The sequence below is a fragment of the Neolamprologus brichardi genome, chromosome 7, assembly GCF_056152115.1.
Source record: "Neolamprologus brichardi isolate AB-2024 chromosome 7, ASM5615211v1, whole genome shotgun sequence".
In the NCBI taxonomy this organism is placed as follows: Eukaryota; Metazoa; Chordata; class Actinopteri; order Cichliformes; family Cichlidae; genus Neolamprologus; species Neolamprologus brichardi.
In genome coordinates this window covers 29,222,083-29,239,953 of record NC_142110.1, presented here as the reverse complement: position 1 = coordinate 29,239,953, position 17,871 = coordinate 29,222,083, and the positions used below count along the sequence as shown (strand labels likewise).

Below are 17,871 nucleotides of genomic sequence, written 5' to 3'. Positions count from 1 at the left end.
GACATATTTACACACATTTGAGAAGCAGTTCTACACACCAATATTTGTATGGGAGAGTGAAAACATATTCTACATTAAGAGCTCGTTCAGTCCTTTTCTGTGTAAACGCCATTATTGTTCTGGGACTGAGGGATGTTCTGATGGAGGAGTGTTGAATTTTTAAAATCCCAGATTGAAATGCTGTTGTCAGCTGTGATGGAGTAGTTGGTTAACGTTACAGCGTAGTCGCTTAAATCTGAACTATAGTGTGATAAGTATTTAACTTGAGTGACAGTTACAGTCACCAGGAGCTGTTCATAATTAAAAAGCTGTTCCATAAACATGTTTTCAGACCAACAAAGATGTTTTCTGTGTGTGATGGTAATATTGTTTCATATCAAACATCTGGGAGGAGAACAGCTGTGCTGGTGCAGAACACCAAAGAAAAACATCTGCACACATTGGCATTTCTGGGTAGAGCCACAGGAGTCGCCCCCTGCTGAACATTATTTTCACACATTGGGAACATAAAAGGTTTTTTACATTAGAAGTTTCCCGATGAACACAGAAATGTTTTAATTATTCAACAGGTTCCCAACAACCAGATAACACCTCTGAACAATGAAACGAGCATAAAACAGAGCCACCTTTGTTTTTCTTTCAGAACGTATTAAACAAAGAATGTTACTGAACAAAGATCTGTTCCCAATGTCAGCAGGTGACAAGAAACAAAAACATAAAGGTATAAACAATGATATAAAGTATTTTGGTGATATTCAAGAAAGTTGCAATCTGCTTACTGAAAAAAGTCAAATATAACAGGGCCACCTTTACACCACGTGACTCAACGGAAGTGACGTCGTGCTGAGTAAGCTCAACCAAGCAGGAAGGAAAACAAACGGCAGTGCGCAGGCGCAGCAGCAGAAGCAGGCTGGTCTGACTCTGCCAAAAGTCCGAACATTATTTTTGTTCGAGTTTAAGAAACTTTTAATTTATTTATTGTTTTTTATTCGGTTCGTTTTCGCGGGAGGCTGAGGTCACGCAGTGTCGTCATTGCGCACGTAAACTGCGGCACAAGACGCAGGGAGAGCGCGAGACCCGCCAGCGTTTGTACCACCCGGAAGTAAGGAAGGAAAAGTCTGAGTGGAAGTTAGTAAAGTTTGATGAATTTTTTGTCGGAGATTCTTAGACCTGCAGCGGAGAGCATCAGGTGAGCCGGCAGGTGAAAATATTCTAAATTATTTCTATTGGTCAGTTTTACTGCTGCGTGACAAGTTTGACTTAAAGAGCAGCTGTTTGGTCTCCGGAGAGCTGACGGGAAGATTTTACTGCAGGAAACGTGTGAAAGTTTCCTGTGAGCAGGAAAATTGTGAAACATCCACAGAAACCCTGCAGACTTGCGCAGTTTATCCGAGCTCGGAAACTCACATGTTCATCACTTGCTCACCTTTTAATGTCCCACAGAGGGAATGACACTCTGCTGCTGTACACGAGACACGAGGACAGGACATAAAGCCAGTGAACACATCAAATAATACAACATAAAACACATGGGAAACCTCAGAGTTTATACAAATAATGTAAACCTAAAGAAAAAACACACACTTAAACAAACGTAACTTTATGGGTCATGCTCTGTGAGCGCTTCAATACTGTGCTTTCTCCTTCATATGCACTAAAAAGTGAAAAGTCTGCACATATTAAATTTCTTCAAACGCACCTTTAAACTCAGAGTTTGGAGCCAGAGGATGGTCTCCAGATGTGCGTCACATGATGCTTCGTTTCCTGTTCGCTAGTAAAGTTTTTGGCAGGAATTTTGTGCTTTTTTAAATGAATCAACTTACAGAAAACACAGAAACCAGACAGCAGCTGACAACATAAAGATTAAATATAACACAGCGAGTCTCACATTTAACTCTTTCCTCCTGAAAGTGTGCTAGGAGGAACCGTTGAAGCTTTTTTCTGAACCATCACATTTCAGAACAAAATGACTGCATGTGTACAGGCTGCTCTGGTACAGAGGAGGGCGTCAGATGTCGACTTTATGGGAGAAAAGCTTAAAAACTTTCAAACAGCCAGGTAAACGGTCTGTAATGTGCTGTAACTCACTCTCTGCTTTGGAGGGCACAGCTGGATCCTAGAGGAGGACTTCTGAGAGTCCGGCCTGTTTTTCCTGCTCTGTGATTAATGATGATATTTTGATGTAAATGTTTTTATCTGTGTAAAGGGAAATTCAAATGGCAGACAGCAGGTTGTACTTTATATTTAAAGCAGAGATTCTGCGTCATTTACTAATGATTATTAATAAGGTTTCAGTTCATTTTCTGCCTGCTCAGACTCTCTCTGCTCTCCTCTGCATGTTTGCTTTTAAATGTGTAAAGAGTTAAACTTAATGCTACAGTTTGTAGAGCTAGTAGCAACTTCATGAAGAAAAGTTCCAAGTGTGCAAAAAAAAAAGTGAGTGTGTGTGTGTTTTTTCTTGTTAATAATATCAGCAGCAGTGCCCTCCTGAACTCTATTAATGTCTAAAAACTTAGCCTGACTCCTCCCTCAGAGCTAACCTGCTGGTTTTAAGACTGAAAACTTTGCTTTTATGGAAACGACTGATCTTCCTGGACTGAGCAGTGACACAGAAATGAAAAACAGGTTCAGCAAAAGTAAAAAAAAAAAAAAAAAAAAAAAAAGTTATTTCAGCAGAAACTCTGAGTTCACTGTCCTCAGGAAGGAAAGTGCTCACATCTGCACGGACAGATTGAAACATCCAGATCTCTGAAGGTTTCCGATATTTAAAAGCCCCAGCATGTTTAAAACTGAGTTTTCTTAGATCTTCTGATCATATCTTTTATTTCTTTAAAGATTCCCCCCCCCCCCTCCTTTTTTTAAAGGGAAAGACTATGAAATTCATCCTGCAACATGACTGACTTCCTGTTGTATGTTATGCAAAGCAGAGGACAAGTAAAGCGAGTCAGGAGAAATGCACAGAATTCATTAACAAGTCAAAAATCGTCTCTGTGAGCTGAGCCGCTCCGTTTGAGCCATGGAGGCAGCGTCACTTCCAGACTAAGAAATCATGACTGAGTGTTTTCAGATGCTATCTCATAGCCTTAGATCTGAACACCTGCAGCTTTCATGTGATTGGTCCTTTTCTTCTTTGTATTTGTGGCCATAAACTCTTTACTTATCGGCTGATAGTCTGTCATCAGTGTCAGCCAGTCAGGAAGTATTCATTCAGTATTCCTGCAGGAAGAGGTCACGCCAGGTGAAGCGACTGCTTTAACCTCCAGATCTACAGAAGAACAAAAACAGGAACCATGTGTTAGACTGCCAGGTCAGCCTGGGGTTCACCTGTCAGGTGTCCTACCTGTCGGGCAGACCCTGTCCATCTGTTGTGGTCCCATTGGTCACAGGGTCTGTGGAGTCTTTAAAGAGGTCAGACAGTGAATTAACACATCAAGCCTAAAAGTAGTCTGATTACTCTGCGGCACTAATATAGAGATGATTGTAAACTTCTGGGCCGATGCAGGCGGTTAGAATATCAGTAATTTATTTTTAGTTTGTTTATTTTAGTCCCTCTGAACTCTTGAGCAGTGAAACATTACAGAAATAAAGTCCTTCAGCTCTCTGAACATTTAACCGGTGCAGCAGTGAGAGCAGACAGCTGCTGGGCACTGATAAGAAAACATCAGTCAATAATTCTGATATCAGCTCTGAAATATTTACTTTGACAAACGGACTCTGAGGTTCAAAGTCTCCACAGTCTGTTTGTGCTGACCTGACTTTAAACTGTTTCCTGCTCAGAACGAGCCTCGACTGCACCGCTAAGCATTAACGATCAACCTGTTGTTTTATCAGTGAAATTAAATTAAATAATTTTATTTGATCATTTTTAATACATTTCCAGCATCGAGCTCATGAGCCTGATTTTTTTTGCACATGCACATTATAAAATAAGTGTAATGTATAAAAATTATTGCATGACATACAACTTACAGTTTTCCTAAAAATCAAAGCAGAAATTATTGAAAAAAAAAGTTAACTGATAGAAAATGTGTTTTTTTTTGTTATCATAGCGATGAAGAGGAGTCGGATGTTGGCGGTTCTGGTGGGCGGAATCTTCTGCGTGGCTGTGATGTCACTGTACCGCATGCTGGACCTCATGCAGGGGTCAGACTCTAAGCGATATGGGGAGCCACCTGGTGGACAGGTGGATGCGGTGCGTCCATAAAAGTTTTAATTTTTTTCACAATAAGAGCCTGTGGATTTTCAAAATAGTGTCATTTGTGAGAAAGAAAATTTAAACTCTTTTTTTCACATTAACTTAAATTTTCTTTTTAGCTGTTATTCTTGTCATTATTCATAATAATAATAAAAATAAAATTGGCCCATAATAATAATAATAATAATAATAATAATAATAAAGTGGTAGTGGTAACTTTTAAAATTATATAAATATTTCATTACCAAGGAAAGAGAAACGAATTCAAACTAATTATAAAAATTGAACCAATCAGATCTGTGTTTTTTTAGGATTTGGCCCACCTCCAGCAGAAGATTGACAGGTTGGAGCGTCTCCTTAGCGACAACAACCGATTGGTTGCCATGCTCCGTGACACTCTGCTCCAAAGCAAAGCATCAGCGTGGAAAAGAGCCAACAACAGTATAGACTCCGCCCTCGGCAGGAGGGGTGAGGCTCTTCCTGGCTGCCGATTGGCTGAAGAGATGAAGGATGGCGTGGACGGAGTTCAGGTCTGCAAAATTTTACATTTATATTTTGTTCAACTTTAGAAGATTTTTCTTTTTAAAATGAAATTTTAAAAATAAAATTGACAACATTTACTCAAGTTTTTCAGTTTTTAATTTTTTATTACTTTTTATTTAAAGACGTTGATATCAACACTTTATCAAACGGGAACCAGCAGTTTAACGTGTGACTAACATGGCATTGGCGTGGATCGGCTGTAATGTCAAATGAATCAAACACTTATTTAAGATCAAATTTATTGATCTTAAAAGTATTTGACCCTGAACACAGGCAGATATGGTTAGCATGTTTAGCATGTAGCTGCTGAATAAATAAAAAAGTAAATCAATGATGTTCAGCATCCAAACACAGGCTCAGGGAGTCTTTCAGAACACACTGGTGTGGATGTAAACGAGCAGCTCGCACACACTGTGTCAGTTTCATGGATGTGTTCGTGCTTCCTGTTTACCTTTGGTTCCTTGACGTCACAGTTACGTGATTCTGGTTTGGCACCTCAGGTGAATACACTGTGAAAGTTCATCCTCCTCACATACTGACACACATTCTGATCTCTGTAGATTATAATACACTAAACTATGAAAGGTACACTGGCACACATCCAGCCTGTAAGGACAGAAATGTCCCTTTTTCACTCTCTGAATATCTAGAATAACATCCCAGCAAATATTTCTATGCAGAGTAATGGTTGTTTGAGTGTGTCCACCTCTAGTTTGAAAAGTCATGCTGACATCAGAGGGGTTACCTCACCGTCTGCTGGACATCCTCCTTGGTCTTCCTGTGTTTGAGAATTGTCTCCTTTTATTGATTAGAACAAAATTAAATAAAAGAATCTTAATGAGAACAGCTTGAAGGGTTCATAATGCTGGAGTCTGGAGACAGAGAGTTTCTCTTATTGATAAAATCATGATAAAATCATCAGTTGCTGACTGATACAATAATGATTTTATTTTTTAGTTTAAATGGGTTTCGTAAGTTTGAATGAAGAACTGAAAGTTACAATAAATATAAATATTCATAGGAAAATGTGTGTAAATCTGTATTAACATATTCAAAGTTTTTATTAACATAGAAATAAAGTTTTAATAATAACCCCTCCTCCCTCAGCTGCTGGATGTTTATGACCTCCTGCCCTTCGATAATCCCGATGGCGGTCCCTGGAAGCAGGGCTTTGAGATCACTTACAAGGGCGACGAGTGGTCGGAGCAACCTCTGGAGCTCTTCCTGATTCCACATTCACACAACGACCCTGGTGAGTGAGACTATGAGACTCTGATGGCGTGACGGTGGCTGAACTAACACGTGGAGGTGATTTGTTTTTTTTGTTCTTGTTGACACAGGCTGGATAAAGACGTTCGACACGTACTACCACGACCAGACGAGACACATCCTCGACAACATGGTGGTCAAACTGAGCGAGGACAGCAGGTACGCCCACTTCCTGTGCACTGACGCGCCTCACAGACGGCTTCCTAAACCTAACCCTAAAGTCAGGTTTAATATTAAAGCAGCATTTATCAGCAGATTTGTATCTTATTATATTAATGTTTTTATTAACCACAGAGAGGGTTTAGAGGTTAAAATCAACCTTCATAACCAGGCTAGCTGAAAACGACCCCACCCAACATTCTGTTCTCTGATGGTGTAAATGTATTTATTTATATTTTTCTTTGGTTTTCCCACCATGACACAGAAATGAGATCATTTTAGACACCTGTTAAAAATGTTTGGAGCTTTCAGAGTTTTATAAAAAAGTATGATGTGAAGTATGAGTTTTGCCATCATCCAATGAGATCAGGAATAAAATACAGATCAGAGTGACAATAAAACAACAACAATAAAACACAAAAACAAAAATCATGACGTGAAACAAAGACACAGCAGCACAGACTGATGTTGGTTTGACTCTGAATAGGAAGAAATGATGTTCATATTTTTAAGTTCATCAGAAGTTTGATTTCTTTATCAGTTTGTGCTTCGTGATGCTGTTTATTGATCGAGTTCCTGACAGATTATTGATCATGTCATGTTTTCTGCTCCTCAGGAGGAAGTTAATCTGGGCTGAAATCAGTTATTTCTCCAAGTGGTGGAACGACATCGACGACCAGAAGAGAGCAGCAGTCAAACGGTAACTTCTCCTCAAGCTTCCTTTCATTTTCATGTTTGTTTGGGGTTTTTTTGTTTGGTTGGTTGGTTTTTTTTCCAGTCACTTTTGAACATGTCCAGAAAAAATGAAAGTAATTATTGTTCATTTCTGTTTCTGAAAATTAAACAATTAACCAATGTTGTTTAAATACCAGAAACATCTGGAAAACAGGAGGAAGCACAAAAATAAAATGTGATAAAGTGATAAACACAGGCAAGGATGTGCAGAGCTCAGGAGTCGAGCCGCAGACAGTTTTGGTTCATTGAGTCTGTATCTGATGCCATTTCTCCTCTCTCTAGTCTGAGCGTCTGCTTTGAGTCTCATCTCTTTATAACATGCTGGATGCCTCCATCCAAAAACCCACCAGTCATCATTCTCGTCCTCTCTGGCTTTTTATTAGCACTGTTCATGTGCAGCTCGTCTGTATGCTCAGTTTTTAAAATCACAGCCCATCACAGCTTCCCAAATATTTGAAGGATTTAGAAGATTTCAGTGGACATGAAGCTCAGGATCAGGACTTTCTAATATAAACATAAAGCGCTCAGCAGCAGATTAATAACAACCTCGTGCTGTGGGGGAATCCTCTCAGACCTTTTTTGAACTTTGGGTCTGTTTTCAGCGACTACTTCCTGTCTTGTGATGGCGGCTGTTAAAACAGTTTAACCCTCATCCTCTATCTTCATTAATGCTAATGTGTTAATGTTAGTCTAACCAGAGCTCTGTAGCTAACCATCAAGTAGCATAATGTCAGCTAACATGACTTCACTGACCCTGCAGACATGGCTGCGGTGTAGTTTTCATCCTCTTTTACAATCAGAGTGATATCAGTGCCTTTCAGTGTTGTTGAAATCCTTCAGTCAGACCGTCGTACAAGATGTCATCCTTAGATGGACGCTAACCCCAGAAAATTGTGGCTGTCTGAATGTTAAACTTTATTGTAACAGCTGGGAGGAAACAAACAGAAGCAGACTTTATTTTTTTAAACTATAACTAAAATTGTAAGCTGTTTCTTGCTTATTCTGAATTTTCCTTTCAGTTTAATTTCACTTTTTCTCTTATGTCATATTTCCTTTAAAAAAAACTTGTAAGTTTTAACCTGCTTAAATAAATGTAACTAAATAATTTCTGTTAATTTTTGTAATTAAAAAAATATATATTTTCATCATTTGAAGCCATTTTTTCCCCTGTTTTCTGTTTCCTTTCGTGTGATTGGCCAGCCTGGTGGAGGCGGGGCAGTTGGAGCTGGTAACGGGTGGCTGGGTGATGCCCGACGAGGCAAACTCTCATTACTTCGCTATGCTGGATCAGCTGATGGAGGGACACCAGTGGCTGCAGAAACACCTGGGTCACATGACTCCCCTGGTTGGCACGTTGTTGTGATGATGTGTTTCCTGTTCGCGTGGTTAACCCTGGCGTTTTCTCTGTGCAGGTGTGAAGCCGAGGAGCGGCTGGGCCATCGACCCATTCGGCCACTCCCCCTCTATGGCATACCTGCTGAAGGGGGCGGGGCTTCACAACATGCTCATCCAGAGAGTTCACTACTCTATCAAGAAGCACTTTGCCCAGCAACAGACCCTCGAGTTTCTATGGCGACAAAGCTGGGGTAAATAATGTTTTTTCAGTGATGGAAAAATTAATCATGAACAATACAAAAGACAAAAAACATTTGGAATTTTGACAAAATATAAAACAAATATTTGAAATAAGAATTTAAATGATTAAATATTGTAAGTCATTTAAAATGTGGATTAAATTCAGATTTTTATTAAATTTTTTAATTTAATGGTGTTACTGAAGAAAATATAGTCAAAAAACTTTATTAATAACCAATGAAATACAAAAAGGGAAAGGGGCAGTTAGAAGTGTTTAACTCTGCCCACTTCCTGTCCATCAGACTCCTCCTCCCGTAGTGACATCACATGTCACATGATGCCCTTCTACAGCTATGATGTGCCGCACACGTGCGGTCCAAACCCAGCGGTCTGCTGTCAGTTTGACTTCCAGCGGTTGCCTGGGAGACGGACCTTCTGTCCATGGAAGATCCCACCAAAGCCAATCACAGACCAGAATGTCCAGGAGAGGTGAGCAGGAAGCGGGGCCAAAGAGAATAACAATATTATTATTATTATTATTATTATTGTTATCATTAGGTGTATTATTGAATTTTGGAGCTTTCTTCTTTTTAAAAGTTATGAATAGATGAGGTTATTTTATTTTATTTTACTTTCATTTTTAAGGAATTTTCGTGATTCATTTATTTATTTACCATTCAAATTTAGGCAACTTTTAAAATTGTTTTAAACTTTTTTTTTACATTAAGCAATTTTATTGAAAATAAATTGAAATTTTTTATTCAAAACTGTTTCATGGATGTTTTATGTTTTAACATAATTTCCACCTTTTTAAGTTTTTTATTTTTCTTCCTTTAAACTTTTTTTCTTGACATTTTAAATTTTGATTGCTTTATTAATCTTTTTTAGTTTTATTTTCCTTTTCTTCTTTTAATTTTTCCTTGACATTTTCTTTTTTTTTAACCGTTACTTTGAATTTCAGGTATTCTAAGTAGAGTAAAGGTTATTGTATCATTATCATTGTCATTTCCTAGAATGACAGTGATAATACAAATAGTTTTCTAACAAACTTCATTAATTTAACATAGCAGCTTCTCTTCTTCTTCGGTTACTTTGCTGTATCTCTGCTAGTTTTGTGGTTTAATAATCACTCTGATTGATCAGAGCTTTTATTGATCCACCTGTCGTCCTCTCAGAGCGCTCCTCCTGCTGGATCAATACCGTCAGAAGTCGCGACTCTTTCGCTCATCTGTCCTTCTTGTTCCTCTTGGCGATGACTTTCGATACGTGGAGTCAAGCGAGTGGGACGTTCAGTTCAACAACTACCAGAAACTCTTTGATTACTTCAACCAGCACCCAGAGCTCCACATCAAGGTGAGCTCCCAGGACACCTGGTTCCCAGGTGGGACCGAGTATGCAGCCATGTGGAACTCCACGTGTGATTTTTGCCTGCTAATATTTATCATTACTGCCTGACAAATAGGTTTCTCTTTGCAAAAATGATTCAGACAAACTTGACGCAGTTCCACAGGGTCTCGATCACTTTTCTAGAATATTTTATTTTATTTTCCATTTGTTGAATGTCACACTAATATCCAGTAAATACCCATGCAAAAGAGTTTTTTAAATTATTATTATAATGAATCACAACTCTGGCCATTGTTGTTTCAAAAATTTATGTGATTAAAAACTATCAGTGTGTTTATGTCTCATGTGAAAAATGGCAAACACAAATATGATTCATGATATCTAAAATATTCTGAAACAACATCTGGACATACAATACAAAAATGACAAAGGAAAGCAAATGAGGTTGTTATCAGTGCAAACAGTCAAGTCAGTAACATCAGCTCTTCGCTGATTGACAGCTTTCTTCTTCTCTTATTTTCAGGCTCGTTTCGGGACGCTTTCTGATTACTTCCAGGCTCTTCATCGGCGTCTGAGCACCACGAGAACGACTCTGCCGAAGCTCCGAGGAGACTTCTTCTCGTATGCCGACCGAGACGATCACTACTGGACCGGGTACTTCACATCCCGGCCATTTTACAAACGCCTCGACAGGAAGCTGGAGGCCACGCTGAGGTACCGCCGCTCTGTGTGGTTACACGATACACATCATGATGTTGTCTTTATTTTTATCGTGACTGTCTGAGTCTTCTTTCTGTGTCAGAGCAACAGAAATCCTCTTCAGCCTGACACTGGCTGAGATGCGTCGTTCCCATAGCGATGGTCGTCTGGCTGAAAATTTTCCAGCACGTGAGTACTTCCAGTGGCTGACAACGGGGAGGCGGAACCTGGCGCTCTTCCAACACCATGACGCTGTCGCTGGCACCGAACGGGAACATGTGGTGGTTGACTATGGGACCAGGTAGTTACTTCATGATTAGCAAAGTAGCATGTTAAGATAATCGGGAAATAAAAGCAATACATTTAACTTAATAAAAGGTCAATCAAACACAAACAGAGCATTAATCTCTGCCGTGTGAAAGAACAGCCAGGTAAACGTAGAAGTTTGCAGTAGACACATTAGCAAGGAGGGTGGAACAATAGAAGAAAATATGTACAGCACTTTCTTTAGTGAATTGCTTTTATAACTTTTTTAAACTGACAAAAATGACCTGAGAAAATGCAAAATACGGTGTTTTAAATAAGGATATCTAAACGATTTCATTTATTAAGCAAAAACCGCTGATCTGTTCCTGTGTTTAAAAAAACTTAACAAAAATGTCCCTTTTTGTTAAAAAACAAATTGTGAAATAACAATTTCACAAGAACTGGAATGTAGCATTTGAGATAAAGTCTTGTTTTTCCCTTTTATCATAAGAAGTGATAGTGTTGGCCCATTCCTCTCTGCAGAATTGTAATAATTCAGCTACACTGGAGGGTTTCCTAACATGAATGGTCACCTTAAAAATTAGATTTTGTTTTGAATTAGAGGGGTGAGTTGCTAGTGTGTTTTGGATCATTGTCTTGCTGCATAACCCACAAATGTGTGGTTTTATTAATTACAGCAACTCGTACAGGTCCCAAAGGACCAAAGCAGCCCAGACCGTCACACTACCACCCCCATCTGTTGCTCTGATGATCTTATGAAGTGCTGTTAGTTTGATGCCAGATGTAATGGAACGGAATCAAGGTGCAGCTTTTTTTCCCCCCACAGAGTATTTTCCCAGCAATCTCGGGATCATCCATATGTTTTCTGGCATATGTGAGACAAGCCTTTTTGGTAGCAGTGGTTTTCCTCTAGAATTCTCCCGTGAGATCCTTTAGCCTGCTTCAGTTTGTAAAACAATTTCTGTTTAAGTGAGTTCTGATTCAGCAGGTCTACCAGGAATCAGGTCTGGGAGTGGCAGTGAAACTGAGCTTAACTTTCCAAAAAAATGTGCTCAATCACAGTTACTTCATAATTAAACAAGAGGGATAATTACTTTTTCACACAGGATAACATTTTTTCTTAATAAATAAAGTTATAATTTAAACAGATTCATTTTCTATTTAAACAAATTGCCTAATATCAAAATTTGTTAAACATGTAATTGTAACAAAACTGCAAAGAAATATCAGGTATGGGGAAAAAATGCCTTTTCACAGCACATCAGTGTTAGCATCACCTGTATCTGTGTATTATTTTTAGCATTAGCCTGTTTTTTGTCTCATTTGTTTCCTCCATGCTTTCTGTTGAAGGACGGCGTCGCCACTGGCAACGGTAACAGGTACCACCACATCTAGTGTGTGCAGTTAGCATTTAGCATTAGCCTCCCATGACACCCATTCATCTAGGTTTAGCATCTAACACTAATAGTCCATCACTCCTGTTAAATAAGCGTGTTGCTGGCATGTTTTTGCCGTGTAGACTCTCAGTTGTCTTGTGTTTGAAGACTTTAAATATTGAACTGTTTCCTGAATTTAAAATTAAAGGAAAAAACATAAAGAAACAGAAAATTTTAGCTAATGTTTGTTTGTTTTCCAGGTTATTCCAGTCGATCCTGAATCTACACCAGGTGTTGCAGAGCTCCGCTCATTGGCTGCTCCTATTGGACAAGAGCCAATATCACCACGACCAATCAAAGCCCTTCTTACAAATGGTGACTTTTAACTTTCCTCTGGACTTCATATATTTATGAAGAACCTTTTTAATGCTTTCATCCTTTAACGTGATTTATATCCAGGTCCATGTTTTTATTCTTGGTGGAGCAGCTTAGTTCATAATAATCCTTCTTTATGTCATACTGAGCCTTGGTGCAGATCCTCAGGTCATCCTCCATTTCTTTACTCCTTAAAGAGGCTTCACTGACTTTCAAAGAGGAAGTTAAAAGATGAGTTTAGACAGTTTTAATGTTAGAAACGATAAACTGTTTTAATGTTGTGACTTTCCTCCAGGACGAAGTGATCTCGGCGCAGGACGCTCTGCCTCAGAAGACCACGCTCTCACTCAGTTATGAGCCCAGGTAAGTGGGTGGAACTGAAGAGGCCTTTTTTTCCCCTTTTTTAAAAAAAAAGTTAAGGTGTGAATTTAATAATGAAATAATCCGGTTATTTTATTATTTTACTACTGCTGTTTAAACTGAGCTTTATTAATACTTTTGATATTGTGAATGTGTAAATTGAACAAAGGGGGGAAAGAGCAGATATAATCTCAATTTTGTATTTACAGTTCAGATTTTAGACGATCGTCTTTATGTCAAAACACAAAACAATAAAGTAGAAAAAGTGTCTTTAAAAAGTAATAAAATTAGTGAGAAAAAAATGGCGTGCCTCTGGGAGTGTAAATGTCAGTAACTCCTGTTAGCGGCTGACTTCAATCACAGAGCAATCACTTCTATTGATTATTGGATTCTGCTTCAGGTCATTGATCATCTTTAACCCCACCGAGCAGCTCCGTACCTCTGTCATCAGCGTCGTCGTTGACTCTCCGGACGCACGGGTTATTGACGCTGAAACGGGCCGACAAATGTCCACTCAGATCTCTGCGGTGTGGGCGGAGCCTAGCCGGCCATCCACAGACACTTTCCAGGTGAGAACCAGCTCACTGATCAGGTTATTGATCACTGCGGTTTGCTTTAAGTTCCTCTTCTCTCACTCTAGCTCTCCTTCGTGGCTGAACTTCCTCCTCTGTCACTTGTCGTGTACCATGTGACCAAAGCATCCTCTGGCTCCACCCCTCGGACACGCTACACAGTTTATCGTCGTGGCAACCCGCCAGATATCCACACCGAGCACTTCCAGGTGTCCAGCCTTCAAGGATCTGAGGCAGACGCACCCGTGTCGCTTAGCAACAAACACGTCCAGATATGGAGCTCACCTGAAACGGGCTTGCTGGAGGTCAGGATTTTCAAACTAAAAGTCTGTTGTGTGAATGTTGTTGGCAGACTTCCGTATTCTTAGTAACAAACTGTAAGAACTGATACATTCAGTAAAAGGGATTAAAAATAATGAAAATTCAAAAACATGATTATAAATTGTAAAAATCTGAGTCAGGATTGCTTCAGTCTCTGTACGATTACACCTTCAAAACCAGCAAAGAAGAAAATCATCTTGTTTACCAGCTTTTATTTTGAAATCCAGAAGCTCCGCCTGCAGTCCGGTCTAGTCCGTAAGATCCAGGTTCAGTTCCTGTGGTACGGAACCAGAACCGGATCCCGGGACAAGAGCGGGGCCTACCTGTTCCTGCCCGCGGATGAGGGGGCTCAGGTAAGACAAGCATGAACACACCTGAACCTCTCGCTCTCTCTCTCGCTCTGTCCTCTGACTTGTTGTTAATGTCTCCTGCAGCTCTACACATCCTCTGAACCTCCATTGGTCCGCGTCTCCAGAGGTCCCATCTTCTCTGACATCACTTCCCATTTCCCACACTTTACACACACAGTGCGACTCTTCCACCTGGATGGTAATGACTTCATTCATAAATTTATAAAATAAATTATAAATGATTCTAAATCTGAATTTGCTTTGAATAATTCTTAAGCATCTGCTCTGCCTGCCTGTCCCAGGGCATGCTGGGAAATCCCTGGAGATTTCAAACTTGGTGGACATTCGGTCTCAGGTCAATCGTGAGCTCGTCATGAAGATTGTTAGTGACATTGCCAGTGGCAACCGCTTCTACTCTGACCTCAACGGTTTCCAGGTTTTTACACAATTCTGCTGCTTTTAGTTTGAAATGCAGTCCCTTCATCACTGTGATTCCTTACTGAGTATTGATCTGTTATCGGTATAGATGCAGCAGCGTCGAACGCTGGCGAAGCTCCCCCTGCAGGCTAACTTTTACCCGATGACATCAGCGGTGTTCCTGCAGGACTCGACAAGTCGCCTGTCACTGCTGTCGGCTCAGAGTCAGGGTGTCGCGTCACTCAAACCAGGTGAGCCCACAGTTTACATCACATTTCTATTCTGTTTTAATAGTAGCAAAATTATCAGATCAGTAACGTTGCTGTTTACAGAATCACTGCAGACGGTGTGTTGACCTTTGACCTGTGTGACTCCTTACCTGTGCAGGTGAACTGGAGCTGGTGTTGGACCGGCGCCTGCAGCAGGACGATAACCGTGGCCTTGGGCAGGGTGTCACCGACAACAAGCTGACAGCGAGTCTGTACCACTTGCTGCTAGAGGACCGTGGGGGCGGGGCTAAGGTAAGGGACAGAAATAATAGGTGGCAGAAATAATAGCTAGATTTGTGGGTGGGGCCTAGTCTCACGGCACGGTGTTTTGTGAGATCAACGCTCATCACTTTTTCGCTTTTGTTTTTAAATCAAAGGTGACCCGATTACTTTGAGCAGATAATACTCGGAGTAAAGTTCTCGATATGACACAGAAACAAACCGCCGTCGGAGCTTCGACAATAACAACAAATACTTTTTCTTACTCTGGTTTTATTGTGTTTTTGTTCTGACAGGAAGTGGGAGGAGCCTCAGTTGATCACCTGTCGCTGCTTGCCCACCTGGCCTCCCTCTCCCTCTGCCACCCGCCCATGATCATGGTCGCCCCCAGCAACAGCCAGCTGCCAAAGCTCCGCCCTTTCCAGCCGCTCCACTCGTCGCTGCCGTGTGACATCCACCTGCTGAACCTGAGGACGCTGGAGGACACGCAGGTGAGAGATGCACCTGGAGTACAGGTATAAAATGAATGATGAGATAATAACCTGTGTGATGTCACTGCGGTAACAGTAAGGAAACACCTGTCGCTCAAGCTTCCTGTCAAGGTTCTTGATCAGCACAAATTGATCACCTGTCAGAAACGAGGTCATTTTTTTGTGTTTGTGTAAACAGGAAGCAGATACACCATCACAGGAAACCGCCCTGTTCCTCCACAGGAAGGGGTTTGACTGTAGCACCGCCCCCGAGCCGACACCTCAGTGCACGTGGAGCGAGCATGAAGAGGTGATGACACACTCGCCATTTATTTAAGATTTAAAATGACAAGATTGTATGACTTGATTTTCTTCTTGTTGTGTTTCCAGGTGAACCTGGACGACCTTTTCTCTCCGCTTCAGTTCCAATCAGTCCGTCGGTCGGGTCTCACGCTGCTGCGAGCTGACGACGAGCCAGAGACCGCGCAACAGCGGCATCCGCCGCGCATCGCACAGCTGCGGCCAATGGAAATCAGCGCTTTCCGCGTACAAATGGACTGAAAATGATGACGCTGCTGCAGCCACTGAGCAGAGATTGGTACTCATGGTTCTCACAATCAGAGAGCAGACAAACAGGGACTGAAAAAAGTCTAATTTAAGGTGAAAAGAAGCGGAAAATTAGAAGATTTAACAGAGAATTTTTTTTTTTTATCTCAGATGATTGTCAGATTCGGAAAGAAAATCTTTCAGGGACTAAACAAAACAGGAAACGATAAATAGGAAGAAAGGATTCTTTCAAAATAAAAGCCATGATGTTTTCTAGTTTTAGTCCAATCAAAGGTCACATTATTTATTCAAATGAAGAAACACTGAAACTGTGATCAGTTGGTTTGTCCGTTCGGTGTCCAATGAGCATGTGCGAGAGTGTTTCTATGGTGATGGTCTGTTACTGCTGTTTTACCTGTGAGAGTGAAAGTGTGTGTAATTTTGTCTCATTCCTCTGCTTCTAAATGCACATATTGATATTTTTTTATGATTTAGTTTGTTGTCGCTGTGAAAAGAGAAGTTGCTGGGAATTCTGGGAAAGCTTTTTTTAATGTAGAGATTCTCTCGGGTGAAAGAAAAAAACAGAAACGATTTGTTAAAATGCTTTTACTGCTGGATAAATTTGTGTTAATATAAATAAATAAAAAAAGTTGTTTTATACTTCTGAAAATTTTTTTTACAATAAAGTTCCGAGTTTCCTGTTTAAGGACTCAGTGATGCTTTGTGTTTGAAGGCTTCAGTCTGGTCACATGGGTTCATTTTTAAGGTGGTAATTGTAATTTAAATATCTTTAAAAATAGTTTCAAACCTTCAAAATTAAAAATGACAAAATCGGGGTGAAAACAAAAAGTTGTCGCATTTTCTTAAACGACTCGTTCCTTCTCTCTGCTTATCTCTTCCTGTGCCCGCCTCTCTGGTTGGAGGGGCCACAAATACAGATAGACAAGAACTGAACTAAAAATCAGTGAAAACAGGTCTAAATTTGAAATTTTTGGTTCGAATTATTGTCCGCATGTACAAGAGAAGTCCAACAGTGAGTGTCTAGCCCTCTGTAAAACACAGTAGCGGGTCAGTCGTGGTTTGTGTCTGCGTTTGAGCCCGTGGTGGGAGATCTTTGGTAAAGATTTTGATTCACCATGTTAAACCATCTGGAAAGAATCTGATTGGCAGACGCTTCATGTTTCAGTGTGACAGCGACCCTAAAACACACCGACAGTGCAGTAAAAGCAAATCTGAACAGAAAAACACACAGTGGGACATAATCAGTCAAGAATTGGCCTCCCAGAGCTGCTTCATTAAACACATTTGGCAGTTTATCTGGATACAGATTAAGACAAGTTAAATTTTACGCTTACACTGAGGCTGAATTTGCAGCTTGAGGGCCCCCTAGTGGCTGTGGGATAGTCTGAAAATGGGGAAAAAAACAGCTCAAAAACTAAGTATGAAAATGAAAATAACAGATTGGCTATGGTTTATTTATTTATACATGGCAGATCTGTGTAAGCTCTTTAGATAACTGTAAATTGTAAGCTTGGATCTTCTTAACTTGACTTAAAATAATAATATTTCTTCATTACATTACAACTTAAAAATCAGAAAAAAAGGTACAAACAAGGAAGACAACATGAAACATTAGAAAGCAATTTAAGGTTAATCCACTCCCATACATGCCAACCCTCCCAATTTTTCCGTGAGAATCCCGAATTTCAGTGCCCCTCCCGAAAATCTCCCGGAGTCACCATTCTCCCGATTTTCCACCCGGACAGCAAAATTGAAAAACCATGTCTCAGATTGGCCCAGCCAATTC

At 40.3% G+C, this 17,871-nt stretch overlaps 1 protein-coding gene across 2 annotated transcripts; it reads left to right on the top strand.

The window, feature by feature from the left end:
* The first annotated feature begins 877 nt into the window (after positions 1-877).
* LOC102789935 (alpha-mannosidase 2-like) lies at positions 878-16,724 on the top strand. 2 transcript variants are annotated; one of them, XM_035914825.2, is made up of 24 exons: positions 878-1,128; positions 4,050-4,192; positions 4,507-4,725; positions 5,846-5,990; positions 6,079-6,166; positions 6,783-6,866; positions 8,102-8,229; positions 8,314-8,487; positions 8,779-8,965; positions 9,652-9,829; positions 10,347-10,537; positions 10,626-10,823; positions 12,426-12,540; positions 12,836-12,903; positions 13,301-13,469; positions 13,541-13,777; positions 14,021-14,146; positions 14,228-14,342; positions 14,446-14,579; positions 14,670-14,811; positions 14,948-15,081; positions 15,345-15,539; positions 15,718-15,828; positions 15,909-16,724. In XM_035914825.2, the coding sequence occupies exons 2-24, from the start codon at positions 4,052-4,054 to the stop codon at positions 16,077-16,079; spliced, it is 3,450 nt and encodes a 1,149-aa protein (XP_035770718.2). In that variant the 5' UTR covers positions 878-1,128; positions 4,050-4,051; the 3' UTR covers positions 16,080-16,724. The 2 variants fall into 2 exon arrangements, with proteins under 2 accessions (XP_035770718.2, XP_006782214.2); XM_006782151.3 differs by having other exon boundaries at positions 878-1,189.
* Positions 16,725-17,871: the final 1,147 nt, after the last annotated feature.

Excerpts from the sequence above, each read along its gene's own strand:
- LOC102789935 (XM_035914825.2), top strand. The coding sequence starts at position 4,052 with ATGAAGAGGAGTCGGATGTTGGCGGTTCTGGTGGGCGGAATCTTCTGC. Across the intron at positions 4,726-5,845 it reads ATGGCGTGGACGGAGTTCAG|CTGCTGGATGTTTATGACCT; the intron begins GTCTGCAAAATT and ends CTCCTCCCTCAG. Across the intron at positions 15,829-15,908 it reads CGTGGAGCGAGCATGAAGAG|GTGAACCTGGACGACCTTTT; the intron begins GTGATGACACAC and ends TTGTGTTTCCAG.